The 19,302-nt window shown below is 45.3% G+C and overlaps 1 protein-coding gene across 1 annotated transcript; it reads left to right on the top strand.

Moving 5' to 3' along the window:
- Nucleotides 1-4,524: 4,524 nt before the first annotated feature.
- Nucleotides 4,525-5,547, top strand: LOC144119979 (uncharacterized). The gene has a single exon (XM_077652469.1). It carries the CDS (start codon nucleotides 4,525-4,527, stop codon nucleotides 5,545-5,547), a length of 1,023 nt encoding a protein of 340 aa, XP_077508595.1.
- The last annotated feature ends 13,755 nt before the right edge of the window (nucleotides 5,548-19,302 follow it).

Raw genomic sequence — 19,302 nt, 5'->3', positions numbered from 1 at the left:
TTAAGGACAAAGCAGCGAGCCATGGAAATAAAAATGATAGGTGCATCATTAAGAGAAAGGAAAAGGAGGGCAGAGTGGGTCATGGAACAAACGCGGTATAATAACATCCTGGTCGAAATCAAAAGGAATAAATGGGTTTGGGCAGGGCATGTAATGCGAAGGCAAGATAACCGATGGTCGTTAAGGGTAACGGAGTGGACTCCAAGAGAACGCAAGTGTAGCAGGGCATGGGAATGAAGAAACAAGGACGAGTGCTACGACGAGTGCAGTGCTCTTCCTTGAAGTTTCTTCGTTGCGTCTTCCTCTTTACGTGCTTTTTCCACCATGCACCCAAACCAACTCGCCAACTTTCTGCTTTAATAAGTATAGCAGGGGATGACACAAACTTTGGTGTTGCAAGAGAAAAGATGCTTGCGGGGATGCGATGAGCGCGTCTGACACAGGACAGGATGAATTTCAAAGATATGAGAGAGGCCTTTGTCCTGTTGTGGACGTAGTCCGGTTGATGCTGATGATGGCACTGGGGCACTAACTGCATCCAAGTAGAACCTTTAAAGCTTCTTGTCACATTCCGGTCTTTAGTAGCGCCAAAAACTGTCCACGCTCCACACACATTTTTTTAGCAGGCAAGCGTCATTAGGGGAATGAAATTAGTCTCAATATTCGCCCGAGATCTCTAGTACTGGAGCAGCGCATTATGTTCGATTAAATGCTTGCCATGGGGATTCCCCTGCTACATCCCCCAAGTATTCTCAGCTTATCCCTAGACCAAAAGCCCTTGACTATCAATAAATTTTCGCGCCTTTCCCACAAACATATAGCTGTTTTTCCTCTTGTTTTATCGTAATAGTATAAGTAGTGCTTCTTTGCATAATCTCCGTAAGAAGCTCTGATGATTGCTAATGGTCTATTACTGTCTGTCAGTTCTCTATACGACGGCTTATGCCCAGACCTGTAGCCTTCTTTCGCTGCTTTTGTAACTGTAACCGGCCATAACATCATTTATTACAACCACCTCAAGAAATGTGATGAATTTTTACCCCTCACGTGGAATCGGAGCGCAAGAAAAGTCTTTCAACCACAATGATTATGTTTTCACTTCATTCTCTGGTGAACCCCTCAACCAACTTGACTTCTACCTTGCGTATCCGATGTTCCATCGCTTCTGTGACTGTTGCAGCTTTTGTACGCAAATATAAGTTTGTGGAGGAGGCATGAGGCATAAGTTTGTATGCCTTTCAAAGCATGTGGAGCTCTCAGTGAAGAAAATATAGCAGCTTCGTCACTGACTTCACAGAATTAACGTCCATTCTCGGGTGCATACAAATGTAACATTAATGTAAATTCTACGACACAAAAGTTTCCATGTCGCAACAGGGCCCACAACGACCGACTAGAGTTCGCAGGTCGGTCAGAAATTAATATATCGTTGTTTTCTAGTGCTCACATCTTATAAAGTAAAGCAAAGAGCAAGTATTCCTCGACTTCTTGCATTTATTGCAGCTTGGTGTGTTCAGCAGCAATAAAAATTAAACCGCTTACACATAAAGCACCTGTTTTTGCTTCCCTACTGCAACTCTTGTGTTACTGTGCACCACCTATCTCCAGACAAATGTTTGATCATTACAGAAAAGCTTCATTCACATTAATTTTGAGAGAACTAAGGATAACATGATTCTTGAAGAACAAAGCTAGCTGACCGCTCCGTAACCGCATCGCGCAGGGCTGGAACCTAAATAGCAATCACTTGTTTAGGAAGTAAAAGCAAGAGGGGGAAAAATTCATAAAAGAAAAGGAGCAGAACAGAACAAACACAGCAGCCACCCACAAAACATAACACGAAGATTTAGATGCATTTGTAGTGAGGCATCCTGCTGTAGTGATGACGTCAACTCTCGGAAGGCTTAGAAACGGCTTAGTTATGATCAGTTTTGTGGAAAATCTCGGCTGTTCACGAAACTTCATCCTGTATACAGTGGTCTTTGTCGCGCGTTTTAGAGTGGCCACATGAAGCCAGAAACGTCTCCACTTTATCTGAGCAAGTTTTCGCCTGTTTCAGCAAGTCCTATTACATACTGTCTAAAGGGGCTCAAGCGGCTCTAATTCGCCTGAATAGCGCCAATGCCTGGAGCACTTGCTCCAGTCCGAGCTTCTGAGTTTGTCCAAGCGAAGAGTATAGGAGACAAAGCTGCCGCGCACATGGCGATCGCGTTAGTGACACCGTGCAGATGGAAGGACGTGTTTTCTACCCTTGATGTGAAAGTCCAGGTGCTGCACTGCACGATGAAGCCAGGTCAATAGTAGTGTATTGTCACTGATTTTCGGAACTGTCGCTCACTCTTTTACAGCGCAGCTGTTAACTGCCCTATTTACCATTTCAGCGGCGTAAGTGTCGTGGCTGTCAAAGATTACTATTAATAATTCAACCACGGAACACAGCATGTGGACAATGGCGTTTTATTGGTTCAAGGCTTAATGAAAGAGGCGTAAAATGATTAGATGGCGTCTCGCAGGATGGCAGGACGGCTGCCAGAAGCACAGGATAATCTTCCCACGCTATAAGGGAGGCCAGAAGCCTGCTCAGACGCTAGAATTTGAGCAGTATTCGGACGTTTCTCTATGCGTGCGTCGGTATTCTTCAAACGCTTAAGCCGGACGCTTCATACATGCAGCAATCATATCACATTCATCCATGAGCGAAAGAGAGATTCGTTTAGGGACAAGCTAGATCTATTACAGAAACGTGATTCGAAAGTAATACCTTAGTGAAGTAGCAGGACAGAGAAATTTGGCCTATATTTACGCTTCTGTTCTCTCTAGCATTCTTCCGCTTTTAAAATCATGGCTAGACCGCAGTATTACAAGTTAGCATAAAATCATTTTTTATGCATTTAACCCCCTTTATTCCTGGTTTACAGCTAGCAATACCACTAAAATTTGAAGAAAACGAAAGCGCTATGCAGGAATCAGTAGACTGTTAATCCAGCCGCACTATACTGTCATCATTCCTGATCCTTCCAGGTTACGCTTTGTACAAGGACGAACCAAAGCGTCGCAAGGTCAGTCGGATGTATGTGTTTGCTACTACATATATTTAAAAATGCCTTTTTTGACGTCAAATAAAAGTCCGCTTAATTACAAAACATACCGCAAGACAAACTGAGGGGGGAACTTTGTTGACCATAAGTGCGGTGAGCCGAAAGCCTTTAGCGCAGTGTTGCTGCTTGTTTCACTGATGTGTGGTTAAGATGGTGATTAAGTACACGATTGTTTGGGAATCTTAAATGCTATAGACACTGGAGGGCGTTTGGGAGGCATCCGTCTGATTCGACGGATTTCCGCAAACACTCTCCAGCGTCCTAGACAAGAAGAACTACATATGCGTTGGCAGGAAGTAGCTTAGTCGTTAGCACGCTGAAGGATGGTGGTTCGAATCCAATTGAGCACAAAGATTTTTTTTCTAATCGAGTTGAATAGCGTAACTGACGGACTGTATGACGTCCCTTCCGTTGTCGTGACTTACGGTTGGCGATGTAACGGACTGACAGAATCTCGACCGGGTGTATGAGCCATTAAAGGCTTTCGCCTAAATAATTTCACAAGAGGGCACGAACGCCGATATTACAGCGTTCTTTCCAGAGATCGGATTCAACTACAACGTGCCCCAGATTTCCTAAGCAAAACTTGCAGATGGGCCTAGATGGTGCGTAACTTTTTCGGAATGAAATAATAGCGCGGAAAAAGACTTTTTTTCGAGCCACTATTTGTACCCTTTGCCGTTCTCTAGCCTCACCATTCCATATCATAGCATGCGAGCAACATTGCTTGCTAGCTATCAAGCGCGACTATAGAGGCGATAGCTGCTAATCATAACGAGGCTAAAGCATGAATATTGAAATTAGCTATTAGAGGGCGTGGTCTAGGACCATGTTTGTGCAAGAATGCTTTTCAAAGTATTTTTGCCTCCATTAAACTGCTGCCCCTACCCCTGCTAGCCAGAAATTCGATTTCATGACCTTTGGATTCAGAAGCCAGTCGTTATAGTAGATACTCCGCCGCTACCACCTCTTAGTACTGTTGTCTTGCTATTAATGTACCTGGTTCCGAGGTAATAAGAGCCTTACGCTGACGACACCTTAACAAATCGTCAACGTACTGTACCGGACAAGTAACGAGACAATCCCGCTGCAGGACCTCTTTCATAATCTGCACGTTTAAAATCCCTGGAATTTAGTCTTCTACGAGATAACCGGGATTTAAGCAGAACAACAAATTATGTTCGACAGTGTTTTTTTGATCAAATCTCTTCTATGAATGATGGTTCTCTGCCACATTATTAAGGATCCAAAATGTGACGTCAGCCTGCAGATAAAACACGAGCACACTTCTTTGACTGTCATCCCGCACTTATCACAAAAGTCATGTGACTAGCGCTTCTGTATATATTGCACTTCATTGGAATAAACGGGGAGTTCCCTTTATCACCGCCCCACGATGCGTGTCTGACATGGTGTCAGAAGTGGGATGGCCGCTCCCGGAATAGACCGTCAGGGGCGTATGCAGTCCGACAGAGCGGACTTGCAAGTGGTGCAAGTCTTCACGGAAGGCACGGCAGCAACGAGCGTCCAGCAACGAGCAACAATGGCTGGGATAAAGCATCCGCAGCCATTTTATTTCCACAACGCAGCAGACTGGCCCTCTTGGATTGAGGAATTCGAAGACTACAGCTTCGCATCCGGTCTCAGCGAGAAAACGGAAGAAATTCAAGTAACAACGCTTCTTTACACAATGGGCCGGAAGGCAAGAGAGATTCTTCGCTCGTTAGCGGTAAAAGACGGAGACCTGAATACTTTCAAGGTCGTAAAGGCAAAGTTTGAAGCCTATTTGGTTCACACGAAGAACACAGTGTATGAGAGCGCCCGTTTTATCAGACGTCGTCAACAGCCAGGGGAAACTGTAGACGAATTTGCAACCGACCTCCACAAGTTAGCAGAGCGATGCGACTTCGATAACATGAAGGACCGTTTAATAAGGGATCGCTTTGTAGTTGGCCTTCCAGACGAAGCGCTGTCGGAAGAGCTTCAAATGGACCCTAAGCTAACATTGGCCACCGCACTAGCAAGGGCCCGAACAAGCGAACCGATAAAGCAGCAGCAAGCAGACTTGAAACAGCGGGAAGGTACGAGCGCCAAAACATATGTTGCAGCGGTAAAGAAGAAGAAAACAGAACAGAAGAGAGAATGGAATGCTACACTCGCGCGTCGCAAGAAGACCGCTTCTGTAAAAAACTGCACTTATTGCGCAGGTTCGATGCACCCGCGAACTAGTTGCCCAGCGAAGCAGCAAAAATGCTTTTACTGCCAGAAGCTAGAGCATTTCGAAAAGGCTTGTCAAATTAAAAACAGAGAAAGAAAACTTGACGGGGTAACGGCACCTGGCTGCCCAGATAACGACTACCCAGATAACGAGCACCAATTCCTCGGCAGTTACACCGCGACAAAGCAAGTTGTCTGCGCACTTCGTGACGGTGCAGATAAACGGCCATGAAGTAAAAATGAAAGTCGATACTGGAGCAGAAGTCACGGTCGTGGGGAAAATTTCCCAGGAATGCCAAGCTATCTTGACAAAGCAGCAAATCTAAGGGGACCAAGCGACGCAGGCATTGACACGTGCGGAAAGTTTCAAGCCGAAATCGCATGGAAGGACAATCGCTGCGAGCAGACAGTGTATGTCGTAAAAAACTTGCACATGCCTTTACTAGGGCTACCTGCAATAAATGCCCTTGGGGTAGTTCGATTTTTAGACGAACTAGAAACGTCCGACGAGGTCGCGAAACAGTACCCAGGGCTATTTCAAGGAATCGGATCTATAGCAGGAGAGCACACGATACGGTTGGCAGAAAATGCAATCCCCTACGCAGTGTCAACCCAGCGCAGGATTCCTATCTCGATGAAGCAAGCGGTTAAGGAGGAACTTGACAGGCTTGAGCGGGAAGGCCTGATTAGGAAGGTCGAGGATCCGACGGAATGGTGTGCGCCAATTGTGCCGGTTTTGAAGCCATCCGGCTCAGTCAGGATTTGCGTCAACCTCACTCAACTAAATAACTTAGTAAGAAGAGCGCCTCCAATTGCCAACCGTAGAGCAGATCATGGGAAGCTTTCAGGAAGCCTCTGTGTTCTCGAAACTAGACCCAAGTTCAGGATTTTACCAAATCCAACTTGCGGAGTCGTGCCAAACATTCACCACTTTCATAACACCATACGGCAGGTACTGCTATCGCAGACTACCGTTTGGTATAACCTCGGCACCAGAAGTTTTTCAGAGGAAGTTCACGCAAGTCTTGGAAGGATTAGGTGTTTTGAACTACATGGACGATGTTCTTGTGTTCGGCGCAAATAAGTCAGAGCACGACTCTCGCTTACACAAGGTGCTCGGAAGACTACAGCGGGAAGGAGTGACGCTGAACAAAGAAAAATGCTGTTTTTCAGTGCAAGAATTATCCTTCCTTGGCATGATTTTTGGCGCTGGTGGCGTGCGGCCGCATCCTGAAAAAGTGCGGGCCATCACAGAATTTCCGAGGCCGCAGAACGTAACGGAAGTTCGCTCTCTTCTGGGAATGATGAACCATCTTGCTAGGTTTCTTCCAGATGCAGTGTCTATGAGCGCGCCTCTACGCAGCCTTCTGTGCAAGGACAATGAGTGGTCGTGGGGACCGCTACAGGAACAAGCGTTTTGCAAAATCAAGGAAACCATCAGCTCGGACAGGTGCCTCGCCATGTACCACCCTTTCTACGAGACAATAGTCTCGGCTGATGCTTCATCATATGATCTTGGCGCTGTATTATTTCAGATCCAACCATCCGGGGAACGACGACCGGTTGCTTATGCCTCGAGATCGCTGACAAAGACGGAACAAAAATATTCTCAAATAGAGGAGGCGTTAGCTCTGACGTGGGCAGCTGAACGATTCGACGAATTTTTAAGAGGTATGAAATTTTTGTTCGAAACAGATCCCAAGCCTCTACTTCCGTTGCTCGGTCGTGATCCTCTGGACGCTATGCCGCCTCGCATCCAACACACTAACGCACGTTCCCGGCAAAAGCATTGCGACAGCCGACACCTTATCGAGAGTACGAGCGAACGCTACTAACCATACTCTAGGCGCCTTGACAGACTCAGACGTATCTGCTTTCGTCGATGGAATCGTTCAGGGCCTACCGGCTACAGAAAGCGTGCTTAATCTCATACGAGCTGAGCAACAAAAAGACCAGGAATGCTTGTCATTGCTGAAAGCCTGCCACCACGGGTGGCCAAGAAAAGAAAGGCTCCCAGACGTTTTGAGGCAATTTTGGCCCAACCGTGATAACATTTCAGTTTGCAAGCACCTGTTGCTGAAAGATGCTCGCATTATTGTTCCGCGAAGTCTGCGGAAGGAAATGATCGAACGAATACACGAAGGGCACCAAGGTATCGTTCGCTGCAGAGCAAAAGCAAAGGAATCTGTTTGGTGGCCGGGGCTCGGCAAAGAGATAGCAAAAGCTGTAGCTGGTTGCCATGTGTGTGCAAGTTCGCGGAACCAATGATTCCCTCGGAAACGACAGAGCTACCATGGCAAAAAGTCGGCGTTGAAATAAAACGCGCGGTGTATCTTGTTGTGGATTATCATTCCAGATATCCAGAGCTGGCCTTGCTGAAAGGCGATACGTCATCAGAAGCGGTTATCAACCATCTGAAGAGTATCTTCGCCAGGCACGGCATCCCAAACACCGTGGTATCCGATAACGGACCACAATTTGTCTCGTTTGCTTTCAAGCATTTTTCAAGCGTGTACGGGTTCAAGCACGTCACAACTAGTCCGCTCTTCCCGCAAGCAAACGGCGAAGCTGAGCTGAGCTGGGTCCCACAGGTTACAGTCCAGCACAACTTTTGATGAGCCGTCGATTGCGCTCAAGAATACCTTGCGTTCAATCTCTGCTAAAACCCTGTGTTGTTAGCTCTTCGTGGCAGAAAATGGATGAGGAATACAGAAACAGGCAGAAAAGATACTTTGACAAGCGTCATGCTGCCAGGTCTTTGCCCAGACTTTCTGCAGGAAATCGAGTGTGGCTGAAAGACAAGGGTGCTCCCGGAACTATCCTGCGGCCGTCCCAAACGCCACGGTCCTACTGGGTGGGGACCGACAAAGGCGCCGTTCGCCGGAACAGATGCCATCTCCTCCTACTGCCAGAGACGGGAGACGATGACAGTGTTCCATCGGCGGTTCAACGGGATCACCATCAAGAAGAGATCGACGTAACACCGAAACCACAAGTTCCCGAACTGCCCGCCAAATTACCGGCTACAACGCCAGTGAAGTATGCCGGTCACGCCAGCGAAACCACCGGACATCGGAGAACCACCCGCTGCGGTCGCATAATAAAGACGCCGAAACGAATTGGAGTTAATGATTAACTATGAACTGTGTTGTTGAGTTATTGTGAATGTACTTAGCTTGCAAAAAGGGAAAGATGTGACGTCAGCCTGCAGAAAAACACGAGCACACTTCTTTGACTGTCATACCGCACTTATCACAAAAGTCATGTGACTAGCGCTTCTGTATATATTGCACTTCATCGGAATAAACGGAGAGTTCCCTTTATCACCGCCCCACGATGCGTGTCTGACACAAAATGCAACCGCACAGATTCCATGGTGCATTGTGCATTCTAGCTTTCTCAGATCTTCCGATGCACACAATGTCCACATGCGGCTGATTCGGTCTTAAACAAAAAACTGCAGCCTCATACGACGAAGAACTTTCTGCAAACGAAAGAACTAACTGCTTTTTTTTTTACTTCGGTGCCTATTGATTCTTTGAAACGATTGTGGAAAGACGCGCACGTCAAAACGTAAAGAAACGTAGACGCTGTTTTAGACCAGCAGAAAAAATTATTACAGTACAATTCCTTTTTCTCTACAAAAAACAGTTTTGCACTAAAACAACAAATCATGCCAGCTTAAGTGTAGTGGCAACGGGCGTTGTAGGGAGGATGTACATCCAGCACAGCATCCACGTGTTCGACCAATCAAACGCTAGAATGACCCATTATATCCTCCGTTTTTTACGTTTCCGGTGTTCGGAGGATTTTATTGGTCCAAAAAATATCTTGGTTGTCCTCACTGTCTGTCGTTTGTTCGTCTTTCCTTCGCACAGCGCTATAAAAGCCAGGTCATGTCAGATGCTAATGCACTCAGCTTGCTATCAAAGGCTCGCAAGGGTAAGCATATTCTTCACTTTAACATCAGACTGCTTCCGAACGTTGAGTTTTACAAGTTGTACCTTGCTCTGAATAGCTTTATTGAACGCCATTTGCTTTGTACATCTCTCCGTTACTTTATTTGCAAATGCTGAAGTACAGCCTCTCAAAACACAAAAGAAACGTTATTTTTGCTAAAATGTTTCCAGTAGGCTTTCAAATAGCAAGACTTTGCTTCGAAAAGGGAAACAAAAGATTGCTAAGAAACGTACAGTGAGTTAAAGGTTGGTGCCGTTGGTGTAGGAGAAAACCGATTTGAGGTGAACAGTCAAGTTCGTTGTCCTCCAGTCACCTTAACAAGTACGTCACTTATTGTTCCATACGCACAGCTAGACTGTACTGCATCGAAAAGCAAAAATTTTTTTCAAAGTTCATTATGCAAACTTTTGCGCGTCGGCAATGAAAATTCGTGTACGAGAAAAATGAACATCACTTTTTAAAAAGTGTAACGGCTTCGTGCCTATGTTTTGTGCTGCAAATATGTTTCATCAGGCATTAACACTGTCGTGCCTCATTTGATGCATTCGATACATTTGTACCGATATGCGTGAATACTCTTTGAACTTGACAACTCGTGCAGTATACAAAGTGTGAAATGTGTCGTTTATTTCGAAGAGCACTTTGTTACCATAAAGGCTGAAACACTGCAGGCAGTCTTGATTATCTGCGCCATCTTCGTTGCAGGTAAGAGGGGGTGACAACCACACCGCACTTACTTCTTTGTAATGTAAACCAGATCACGTCATCTGTACTTATATTTACTTCCTACTCTGAGAAAGAGCGACCTCATTCAGGGTAAATTTAATGTTTCTAGAATATCTTTTCCCAAGTGGGGTCATTTCCACGGTTATAGAAACTGCGAACACGTATTGCGTTCTTCTCAAGGTATCCTTCAGCATTGACTCCAGCCAACAGCAGCCTAGATTGCGCCACTCAGTCCGCTCATAGTACTAATAACCTTCGTAAGTATGCTGACTAACTTGGTAAGCCTTACTCCGAATTCAATGAAGTATTCGCAAAAAGCTTCATAATAATTTCTGCCTTTAAAAACAGAGGTTAATTTTAGTTTCAATCAATACCTAGTGAATTCTATTTCATGACCCCCCGATATCTCTGCTTAGAGCTTTTTCATCCCGTTCCACCGCACTTTCACAAGGAATCTCAACTGTAATAATCCGATCGATCAAAGACGCATTATATGTTTACACCTTTCTGGTAAAAATTATTTGCACTGCAAAAAAAGAGACGGAAGCCCGAAATAGAAGAATTCAAACAGGACGATCAACGGTAATAACATTGTTGGGCTGGAGGAGCGTCTAGTTTAAAACGTTTTTAGTGGCTCTTTCATATTTCTACTATTCCCTAATGCTGTTCTATTCGTATCCCGTCTGTGGTCTATTTGAGCTTGAGATTACAGAATAGTTTTTGTTCTAATACATTTCAACACTTATTTATGCTGATAAAAATCAACTCTTTTTGCTAATAACTGCTAGCATCAGAAACCGGTGCAGCTCAAATGCTCTCTCATTTAGTTTTTCCCAGAATGATAGAAAATATAGTGGAGAGGTAGGTTTGGTGCAACGTGTCTTCAATGTAAGGTGAGCTTCAAAATAAATTGTAAAGAAAGAAGAGAAGGGTTTATAGACGGTAAAGAAGCTTTGCAACATGAGCGCCTTTTTTTGTACCAATAATATGGCTGTGTAATAATATGTAAACTCCTGAGCGTTGGACTTAACTCCAGAAGCAGTGAGATCTCTCATTCAATGAAAGCCCACTGACTTGTGTTTTATTTTTATCTCTCTACCAAGGTGCATTGGCTTGCGGCGGAGATAGCCACGGCGAGAGCGGAAGGTGCGGAGGCGGCGAAGGTCGCCGTGATCAGGCAGCCCCGACGCTCGCCAGAACAGCCCAGCGCCCAGTGTTGCGGGCCCTCGCTGCTACGGTCGGTCCGGACGCTGTGACAGCTAACGGCTGGCTTCTCCAATCTTTCCGCAAAAGTTCTTCAAAACGTATCTGAAAGGACGGGATTGGTCGTATAGGGACGTTCCGAGCAAATTAAGACTTATGTTTCTTAATCTAGCACAAGGCATATTTGATGTAGTACACTCTTCTGGAACGTGATGGCGGGTCCATCGGAAGTCAAAATTGGCAATAATATGCTCCATGTTCACGCACAAGGCTAGCTTAACTACAGAAAGCCTGATATGTGCATTATATTTGGAAGTGGACCAAAGTCTTGTACGTGTCTACTAGCACTGCAGAAGTATGCGCACAAAAACCGGTCATAAGGAATCTTATCTAAAGGTGAGACTAAAGTGCCATAAATGTCCGATTTTACTGTGTGTAGGAATAAAGAAAATGTTCACATAATAAAAATAAAGATACAGGAGTGATTTTTATTCATATCAAACGAAGTAAAAAGTATATCAGAATGGTTTGCCTCGCGCTCTCAATGTCACATTAAAGGGGAGGGGTACAGACCTCTAATGATAGTTACTTGGGCTCCACACATAGAGCCAGCTGTTCTCTCTTTACATAAACCCAGATTATGGCGATGTGATGGTCGTCAATAAAAGGGCAACCTCAATCTCTGAGTACCACGCCCAACAGTCGCGGAACTGAACTACTGCCAGGCATTTTGCTCATACAGAGGCTCCTAGAGACAGTACAGTAGGGGAGAAGGAGCTCATTTATCTCATTTATCTCTCATTTATCTCTTAATAATCATCACCAGTAAACACCTTCCGCATATTCTAATCAGTAATTTAGAGCTGTTTCCAAAAGAAGCAAAGTGGGGCTCATGAGGGTGCCTTCGTTGATTCTTAGTTCGGGGTAGTCTTCTACCTAGACTTTTCTACGAAAGAAGCTCCAGCTGACGCTTCCTATTTTCATTATCGATTATAAGTGCCTGCTGAGCACATAAAGATACGGAATATGTGATGCCTCCAACGATGATTGGGGGCAAAAATTAAAGCATATTTTATCATTATGTCGCTATAACAACACCGTTACTCTCTCGTCAATGTCTCATACAAAGCGGCGTGTGTAAAAAAGCCGCTAATTGCTAGTATTTTACTGAAAATACATTTCCAGTTTCGTTCTGGTCTCACCAAGTCAGAGGCAGCTGTTCAATAACACCAATAAATTTTTGTGCCCGCACCAAGGTCTATAGATCATGACGAACAATCTGTAGCTTGTTTTTCCGCATCCGTCTTGGAGTGCTTCCAAGTTTCTCTTTTTTTTTCAGACTTCTTAAAAGCATGAGCACTTCATACATTCCTTGCATTTTCTTTGACTACTATAGGGTTACTCGTTTCTATGAATTCAGAAATTATTGGCATCTATGGGCTTTTTTTTCAAGTAGAGGGTACGGAACTAAACAACTGAGCCTTTGCTCTTCTCGGCACTTAAGCATATGAAAATTTGCCACCGATAAAAAATTTTTTCGGCATCCTTGGGTTTCTTCATTTGCGGTTAGCGTACATATAATAGAGCCTAACCGGTTGTTACAAAGTTCGCTTGCGGTGTAGGCGTCTTCTACGAATGACCTGTATAACAATCGACGCCTTCAGAGCGCATATTCGTCACCTCTCTCGGATTTCTGCTCAACATTTTGCCAGTTTTCCTGCTCACCGGCCGCGTATATCCTTTGAGAAAACTGCTGATGCCATTGCGACTTTCTACCACCCCAATTTACATTAGCCTCTAGCCTGTCCTCTCCATTACGTAGCCCGCACCGACCTCGTGTGCTGCATTCTATACTGAGCATAAAAAAATAAGGCTGATTTATTGCCGACAGGATTAAAGCAGACCACTCTAGAATATTTGCATGAGAAACACGGACACCAACTGCGCGTATGCACCGATGATGGCTTAGTGACCCCCTCCAGTTCCTCGGGCTCCGTGGTCATCCCTGTAAAGAGCATAGTTAAGAAAGTGAAAACATCACACCAGACTTCATCGACTGGTTCACAACTTATCGCTATTAGTGTCGCCATTGAGCATATCAGTGGAGGAGCATCCCTTCAATGGTTTGTTTACACTGATTCAAAAGCAGCCCTCCAAACCTTAAAATCTGCTTTTCGCCATGAGTCCCGTGAACAACTTGTCGCGGAAATCCGAGATCTCCACCCCACCGTCATCAATAAAGGGCACGATATTGTTTACAAATGGCTGCCAGGACAAAGCGGCATCGCAAGCGGCCACCGCGTGGATAAGGCCGCGCGAACTGCTCACCACGAAGGCGATTTTGTGTTCATCCCCATATCGAGAGCAGACACACCGGGAAGGATTCTAACACTGGCGCAGGAGATCACGCTTGCCTTGTAGAATTGTGGCCAGTTTTCTAACACGCGTCTATTATCCCTGGCGCCTGACCTGAAGCTACGACTTCTATCCGGCCTACCACGACCTGAGGCAACTTTGATGTGTCGCCTGTGGCTTGGTGTCGCATTCACAAACCATCACTCTACTGTGATCGGCATGGCTGCTAACCCTCCATGTGACATCTGTGGCCGCGATGAGACCATATTTCCTTCTCTTTGTGAACGCGCAGCGTACAGTTGCGAAAGATATTCTCTGCGCCTTGCGCTGGAACACATCGATGCACAGCCGCTAATTCAGTTCAAGATTCTTGGAGACTGTCCGCGGCGATCATCGGCGGTGAGGGCCTGTCAGGCCCTCCTGTGGTTTTTAACAGTATCGGGCCTGCACGGCAGGCTATGGCTTTGCCGAAGCCTTTTGCCTTCTGCATTTTCTTAGCACTCCCTTTTCTTCCTCAGCTTTATATCCCCTCATCAAATTCCCCCAGTGCAGTGTAGCAAACTGGTTTCATCTACCATTTAACCTCCCTGCCTTTCCTCCTCCTCCTCCTCCCTCTGTCTGAAGCTGGGAAAGCTCCTTGTCACACCAATGCGCATGCATCTATCCTTTCTTGAGGCCGAGAACCAGTAGAAGTTCCTTTTGGCGCCCGCCCTGCCAAACTTATGCATGTTGGAACGGCGGTCCAAGCAAGCCTTTTGCCGTTCTCCAGACAAATATGGTACGCTTTTAAATAAAAGGTTCAATTTCCTAAATAGAACCTTTTACCTTGCTACTGACTAGACTTGAACGTCAGCGCGTCCTTTTTCAATTCTTGGTGCCATGCGTACAAGGTGATTTGGAAAGGTAGCTGCATCCTCATTCTTTTCAAGATGGTGCTCTTGAAGTACGATAGCTTCGAGCCACTCTACTTACAGCAATAAAATAGCAAACGGGAGTAGACGGTGCGCAATTTGTGCCCGCACATGTTCAATATGAGCATAAACTCTTCGGTGACATTTAAAATGCTATTTTCAGAGAGAGAACTGTGTAAGTACGTTTGTTCTCGAAAGAAGTATTCCATGTATTAATGCTTCTATTGCCTTCAGTTTCATACATGTGAAAAGAAAAAGTAATAACTGTCTTTCAAAGCATGATTACTGTGAAACTAAGGCAATATTTGCTCTCATTCTGACACACCCCACCTGGAAAATGCAAATAGGTATCGCTGCAGCTGCGCAATACTTAGGGCGATGTACTTCGTGCTGATGCGCGTTAAAAAATGTACAATCGCGATCAAAAGTTTACGGAACGCGAGCCTGCTGAAAAAAACATTTTCTGCGCAGTTGCGTAATCGATTCTTCTGAAATGTGTAGATGTATGAGAAGACGTGAATGCTCCCTCCACTTGTAACGAAACCACGCCATTGGGTGCCGAACCAGCTCTACAACATACATTTTCCCGAGACCATGCGTCCCGTAATAATTTGATGGCGATAGTGCTAACCAGCAAAACGTCAATAACGAACTCCTTTTATTAACATTTGCTAATATTATTAAATAAGCAGTAAGTTTTTACTAGAATTCCTGCATTTAAATCGGCTCAAGATTGTATTAATTATTTCACATCGCCCTACGACCGTACGACCTAAATACATCAGTTCCTGAAAATTTTTAAGACCTTCTCAAAGATGGTCGAATCAAAAAAACATTTCCCCTGGAATCACATAACACTCATTTCACTTCCCCTTCCTAAAGAAAATACATTTTCCGACTCTCGTTGAAGGTTGCATGTCCAGGATTCCGGGAGATCGTCCGGTCGTGCCTCCTGGAGGTAGTTAATACTTAGACACGGGGTACAGAAATATTCCGACGCATGGCTGTCGCAAGTACGCGCAATTTTGGTATTTGTACATTTTGTGTTTTTTTTTCGTAACCAATGGTAGGACATGGTACTTTCCTGGTGTTGTGAGTTTGAATTATTGTCGGTCGCAGTATGTTTTTATTCATGGCTGTTTGTCAATGGTGTATTCGCTCTTTGCACTGCTAATGGGGACACTTGACTGCTTTATCACTTATCGCACTTAGTATTTCTTCTTATTTAGAGCATAATCTCCTGGCTAAGACTGCTTTAATTTTACTGAGTTCCTTTGTATTCATTTTTGTTCGTAACCTACACTCATCTGCAATGCCCTCGGGCCCTAAGGGTAATAAAATATATGAAAAATAAATTATTTAACGCAGCTTATTTCAGAAATTTATGATTTTCATTGATTTCATTAGCGTTCTTGAATAACTCTAATTGCTCGCGAAGCATGTACCACCTTTGCCTAAACTAAACAGTCAACAGGGTTTGCTTCTTAGCTGTATAGTGGAGCCCTTTTACGGCACCACGAAAAAACAAGTTAATCCTTGCCCTACGAAGATTTAAAGCTTAACAGGTGCCATAAATGCGGCACTAGTCAGCTAAGAAACAAACTCCGTTGCCTGGCTAATTTTGGCAAAGACGGTTCCGGTTTTCAAGAAGACGCACAATTACGTCTGCACAACATAAACTACACACACGGCTGCAGGTAAAACCAACATGCAACTGCTGCGAACCTGAACAGCGATCTCTCTCATGACTTCTAGGACAAACAGTTACGTATGAACACGCGATCAAAGCTCTTAAACAGGGTAGGGACCGGTAGGGACTTTGCTATTTAAGCCTTCTGATCGCAGGATCCTACAATGAAGCAGCAGCGTCATCTGGCTGCCAGCAGCAACAGTAAGCCTGGAAGCACTGAACTAAACGCTGAAAGATGGCGCAACAAGTCCATGCCCAAAGGCCAACTGCTGGGTCCGACAGCTTTAGAAGAAATGGGGTGGAGCCTGTAGGGCGAGCCTTCAAATAAAACTCGTCAAGTAAATCATCTCGCCATGAAAACTAAGCCAAATACAGTCGAGCCAAATTATATCTAACATACAGTCCAGTAGATTGTGTTGGTTATATCCGAGGTTCGTAGCGAGTGGAATTTTGATCATGCAGCCAGGGAATTTTGATCATGCATCCAGTAATACAAAGTCGGACCAAACTGGCGTTTGTTTCTTATCAAACTTCGGTATGCGCGTCGGCTTCTTAGAAGAAGACCATACACGGCGCTTTTCAAGCGCTGCAGAGCGGTCATCTGTATTTTTCTCGCCGAAACCAAGCAACAAGCTACTTTAAGAACGCGATTTAGCCAAATTTGGTTAAGGCGTTTACGGCAACCGGTGGCAAGTCGGCCTCCTCGTCATCTCATACTTGGCTTTCGGGGAGTGTTCACACTTTGTGTACGATCGATTCGTCAGTGTATCGCTATGCAATGCCGTAGTCATCACACGCACCTCACGTAGTCATCTGAGCCGAAATAATCATGTCCGGCAACCTGTGCATCAACAACGCGTTGTTACAAATCTGCGTACATCTAATCACTCGGATGTTGTTCAACAGCGTCTACAGTCGTTTCCGCCCCAAAGAATATGTTTTACGCAATAACTTTCTGATGCTCTCCGCCGGCTGTCCCATCCACATTGCTTTAATCATTTCCACAGTGCCAAACAATGATATCCAGACCGGAACGTCGCCACCTGTTGTGTCATTCACTATCAACATGCGCTGTGTGTAGCGACGATGCTAGGACATCTTGAATGCGTTAATGACGCCTATACGCGGCTGGATCTTGCACTTATAGCATTCGGTTGCAAGGAGACCATTTTCACAGCCGTCAGAGAACGCAACACCTGATGCTTCGCAAAGTTGTCAAACGCGAGCAGGAGCTCCTGTTACTTTCGCTATGTAATGGTTGAACTCAACACGCCACTCGACAAGAAACGCTTGCATCGCTAATGAAACTTATGCCTCGTTCCACGCTTCTCAAAAAACAGCCCAAATTTAGGCATTATCCAGGCCTTTGTGTTCGCCCTGTAGCGCACGAAAGCGTACCTCCCAATGTACCGCAGTTTGCTAGGCTTGCCGATGACAAAGGACATCCACCGGTCGCAGCCGTTCATCCTCGTGCACAAAAGCATGTTAACATGAAAGTTTGCGACCAGCGCAGATGTCGCCTTTCAAGGCTTTCGTTTTTTACGGAACGATTCTGTAAAGCTGTGCCGTTTTGTCGGCAGTTTTGTCGGCCTTCCCTATTGTATGTTTGGTCGTCACATTCTTTTCCAGGGCAGGTGTCATGGAGGCTCGGAAGCGCTCTTCAAACTCCGCGCTTACCGGATGCGCGGGTTTTTCGCCTGCGGGACTTAATTTATGCGTCGCCTCTTCGTTCATTTTAATCGAGTTACGTAGCCCCTTTTGTTCGTTGTACCTGAGACGCAGTCCCATTGCCTTAATTATTTGACGGTGCCGCCATCCTCGTTCGTAATAAGCGAACGTTCGTTATAACTGCGGCCGCTATAAATGGGCTCGACTGTACACGACAGAATTCGCTGACGTCGAGTAGATGTGCCACATTTTCTGTCGTAGTGAAAAGCTCCGTTCGTTGAGAATCAGAAGTGTTCTTCAGGGGGCGTACGGTTCCATATGCGGCGATTACATTATTGTTCCGTACCGTACAGCAAGGTGTCCGGAGCAAAATTGTCAAACACCGTTAAATACGATTTCGCGAGACCGGAAAATTGTGCGACTGAATCCAATATCGCATTATCGAGGGTATCGAAACGAAATACCAACAAATTGTCCGACATCAACGTACCTTTGTTTGCGAAAAACATCTCTAATGATTGACTGCTGCGCTTTTAAATTTCCGTTCAAATAACTATGTTTTTTTTAGTTCCGCGAAATGTTTCAGTGCTCACACGCTATCAGCTAGATTAACAACACTTATGTCCTCTAAAAGAAATAGAGCATCAAAAGCCTCCATCCTCCCTCCCTTCGACTTGCACACACCCCAACGAAAGAAAAAAAACGTCATTTAGCTACCATGCATGCACACGATGAATGTGAAACGATTACGGACTCCACAGTAAAATTGAGGAATGCGGCCCGCGCGCAACAAAATCAAAAAGAAAATAGAGGAGCATCACATAAAACAAAAAAACATTCTGTAATAACTTTCCCACTGATGATCGTGGAGATCTATACGGTGATTTTACATGTTGGTTGGTCACCAGCGCCACCTCTGCTGTAGTGACCAGATTTCTGAGTCGCTGCTCTCACAATCATCCCCATCCCATCTCCGGCGTATCGTGAACATGCGAGCTGCGCCGGCTGTCCGAATGAGGGGGGTAAAGCTGAGCCAGCAAAACGCTACGCACCAGTAAGCAGCCATCGCGCAACACCTTATAGTGGCCAGCACAGTTTTTTCTCGCTAAGTGAAGATTGGCTAAAGGTTTGAACTTAAATCCCCAAAACTGCGGCAGATAAAATAGTTAAGCCACCGCGGTGCCACGGTGGTTATAACGCTCGGCTACTGACCCGAAAGACGCGGGTTCGATCCCATCCGCAGCGGTCGAATTTCGATGGTGGCGGAATTCTAGAGGTCCGTGCTCTATGCGATGTCAATGCATGTTAAAGAAGCCCAGGTGGCCGAAATTTCCGGAGCCCTTCACTACGGCGTCCCTCATAGCCTGAGTCGCATTGGGACTTTAAACCCCCTAAACTAAACTAAACTAGATAAAATAGTTCTTTGAAGGTCTTACTCGAATTTTCTGCTTTCTGAACATATTTCTAAAGGTTT

The sequence above is a fragment of the Amblyomma americanum genome, chromosome 2 (genome assembly GCF_052857255.1).
Source record: "Amblyomma americanum isolate KBUSLIRL-KWMA chromosome 2, ASM5285725v1, whole genome shotgun sequence".
NCBI lineage: Eukaryota > Metazoa > Arthropoda > Arachnida > Ixodida > Ixodidae > Amblyomma > Amblyomma americanum.
This window is presented reverse-complemented; position numbering and strand designations above follow the sequence as displayed.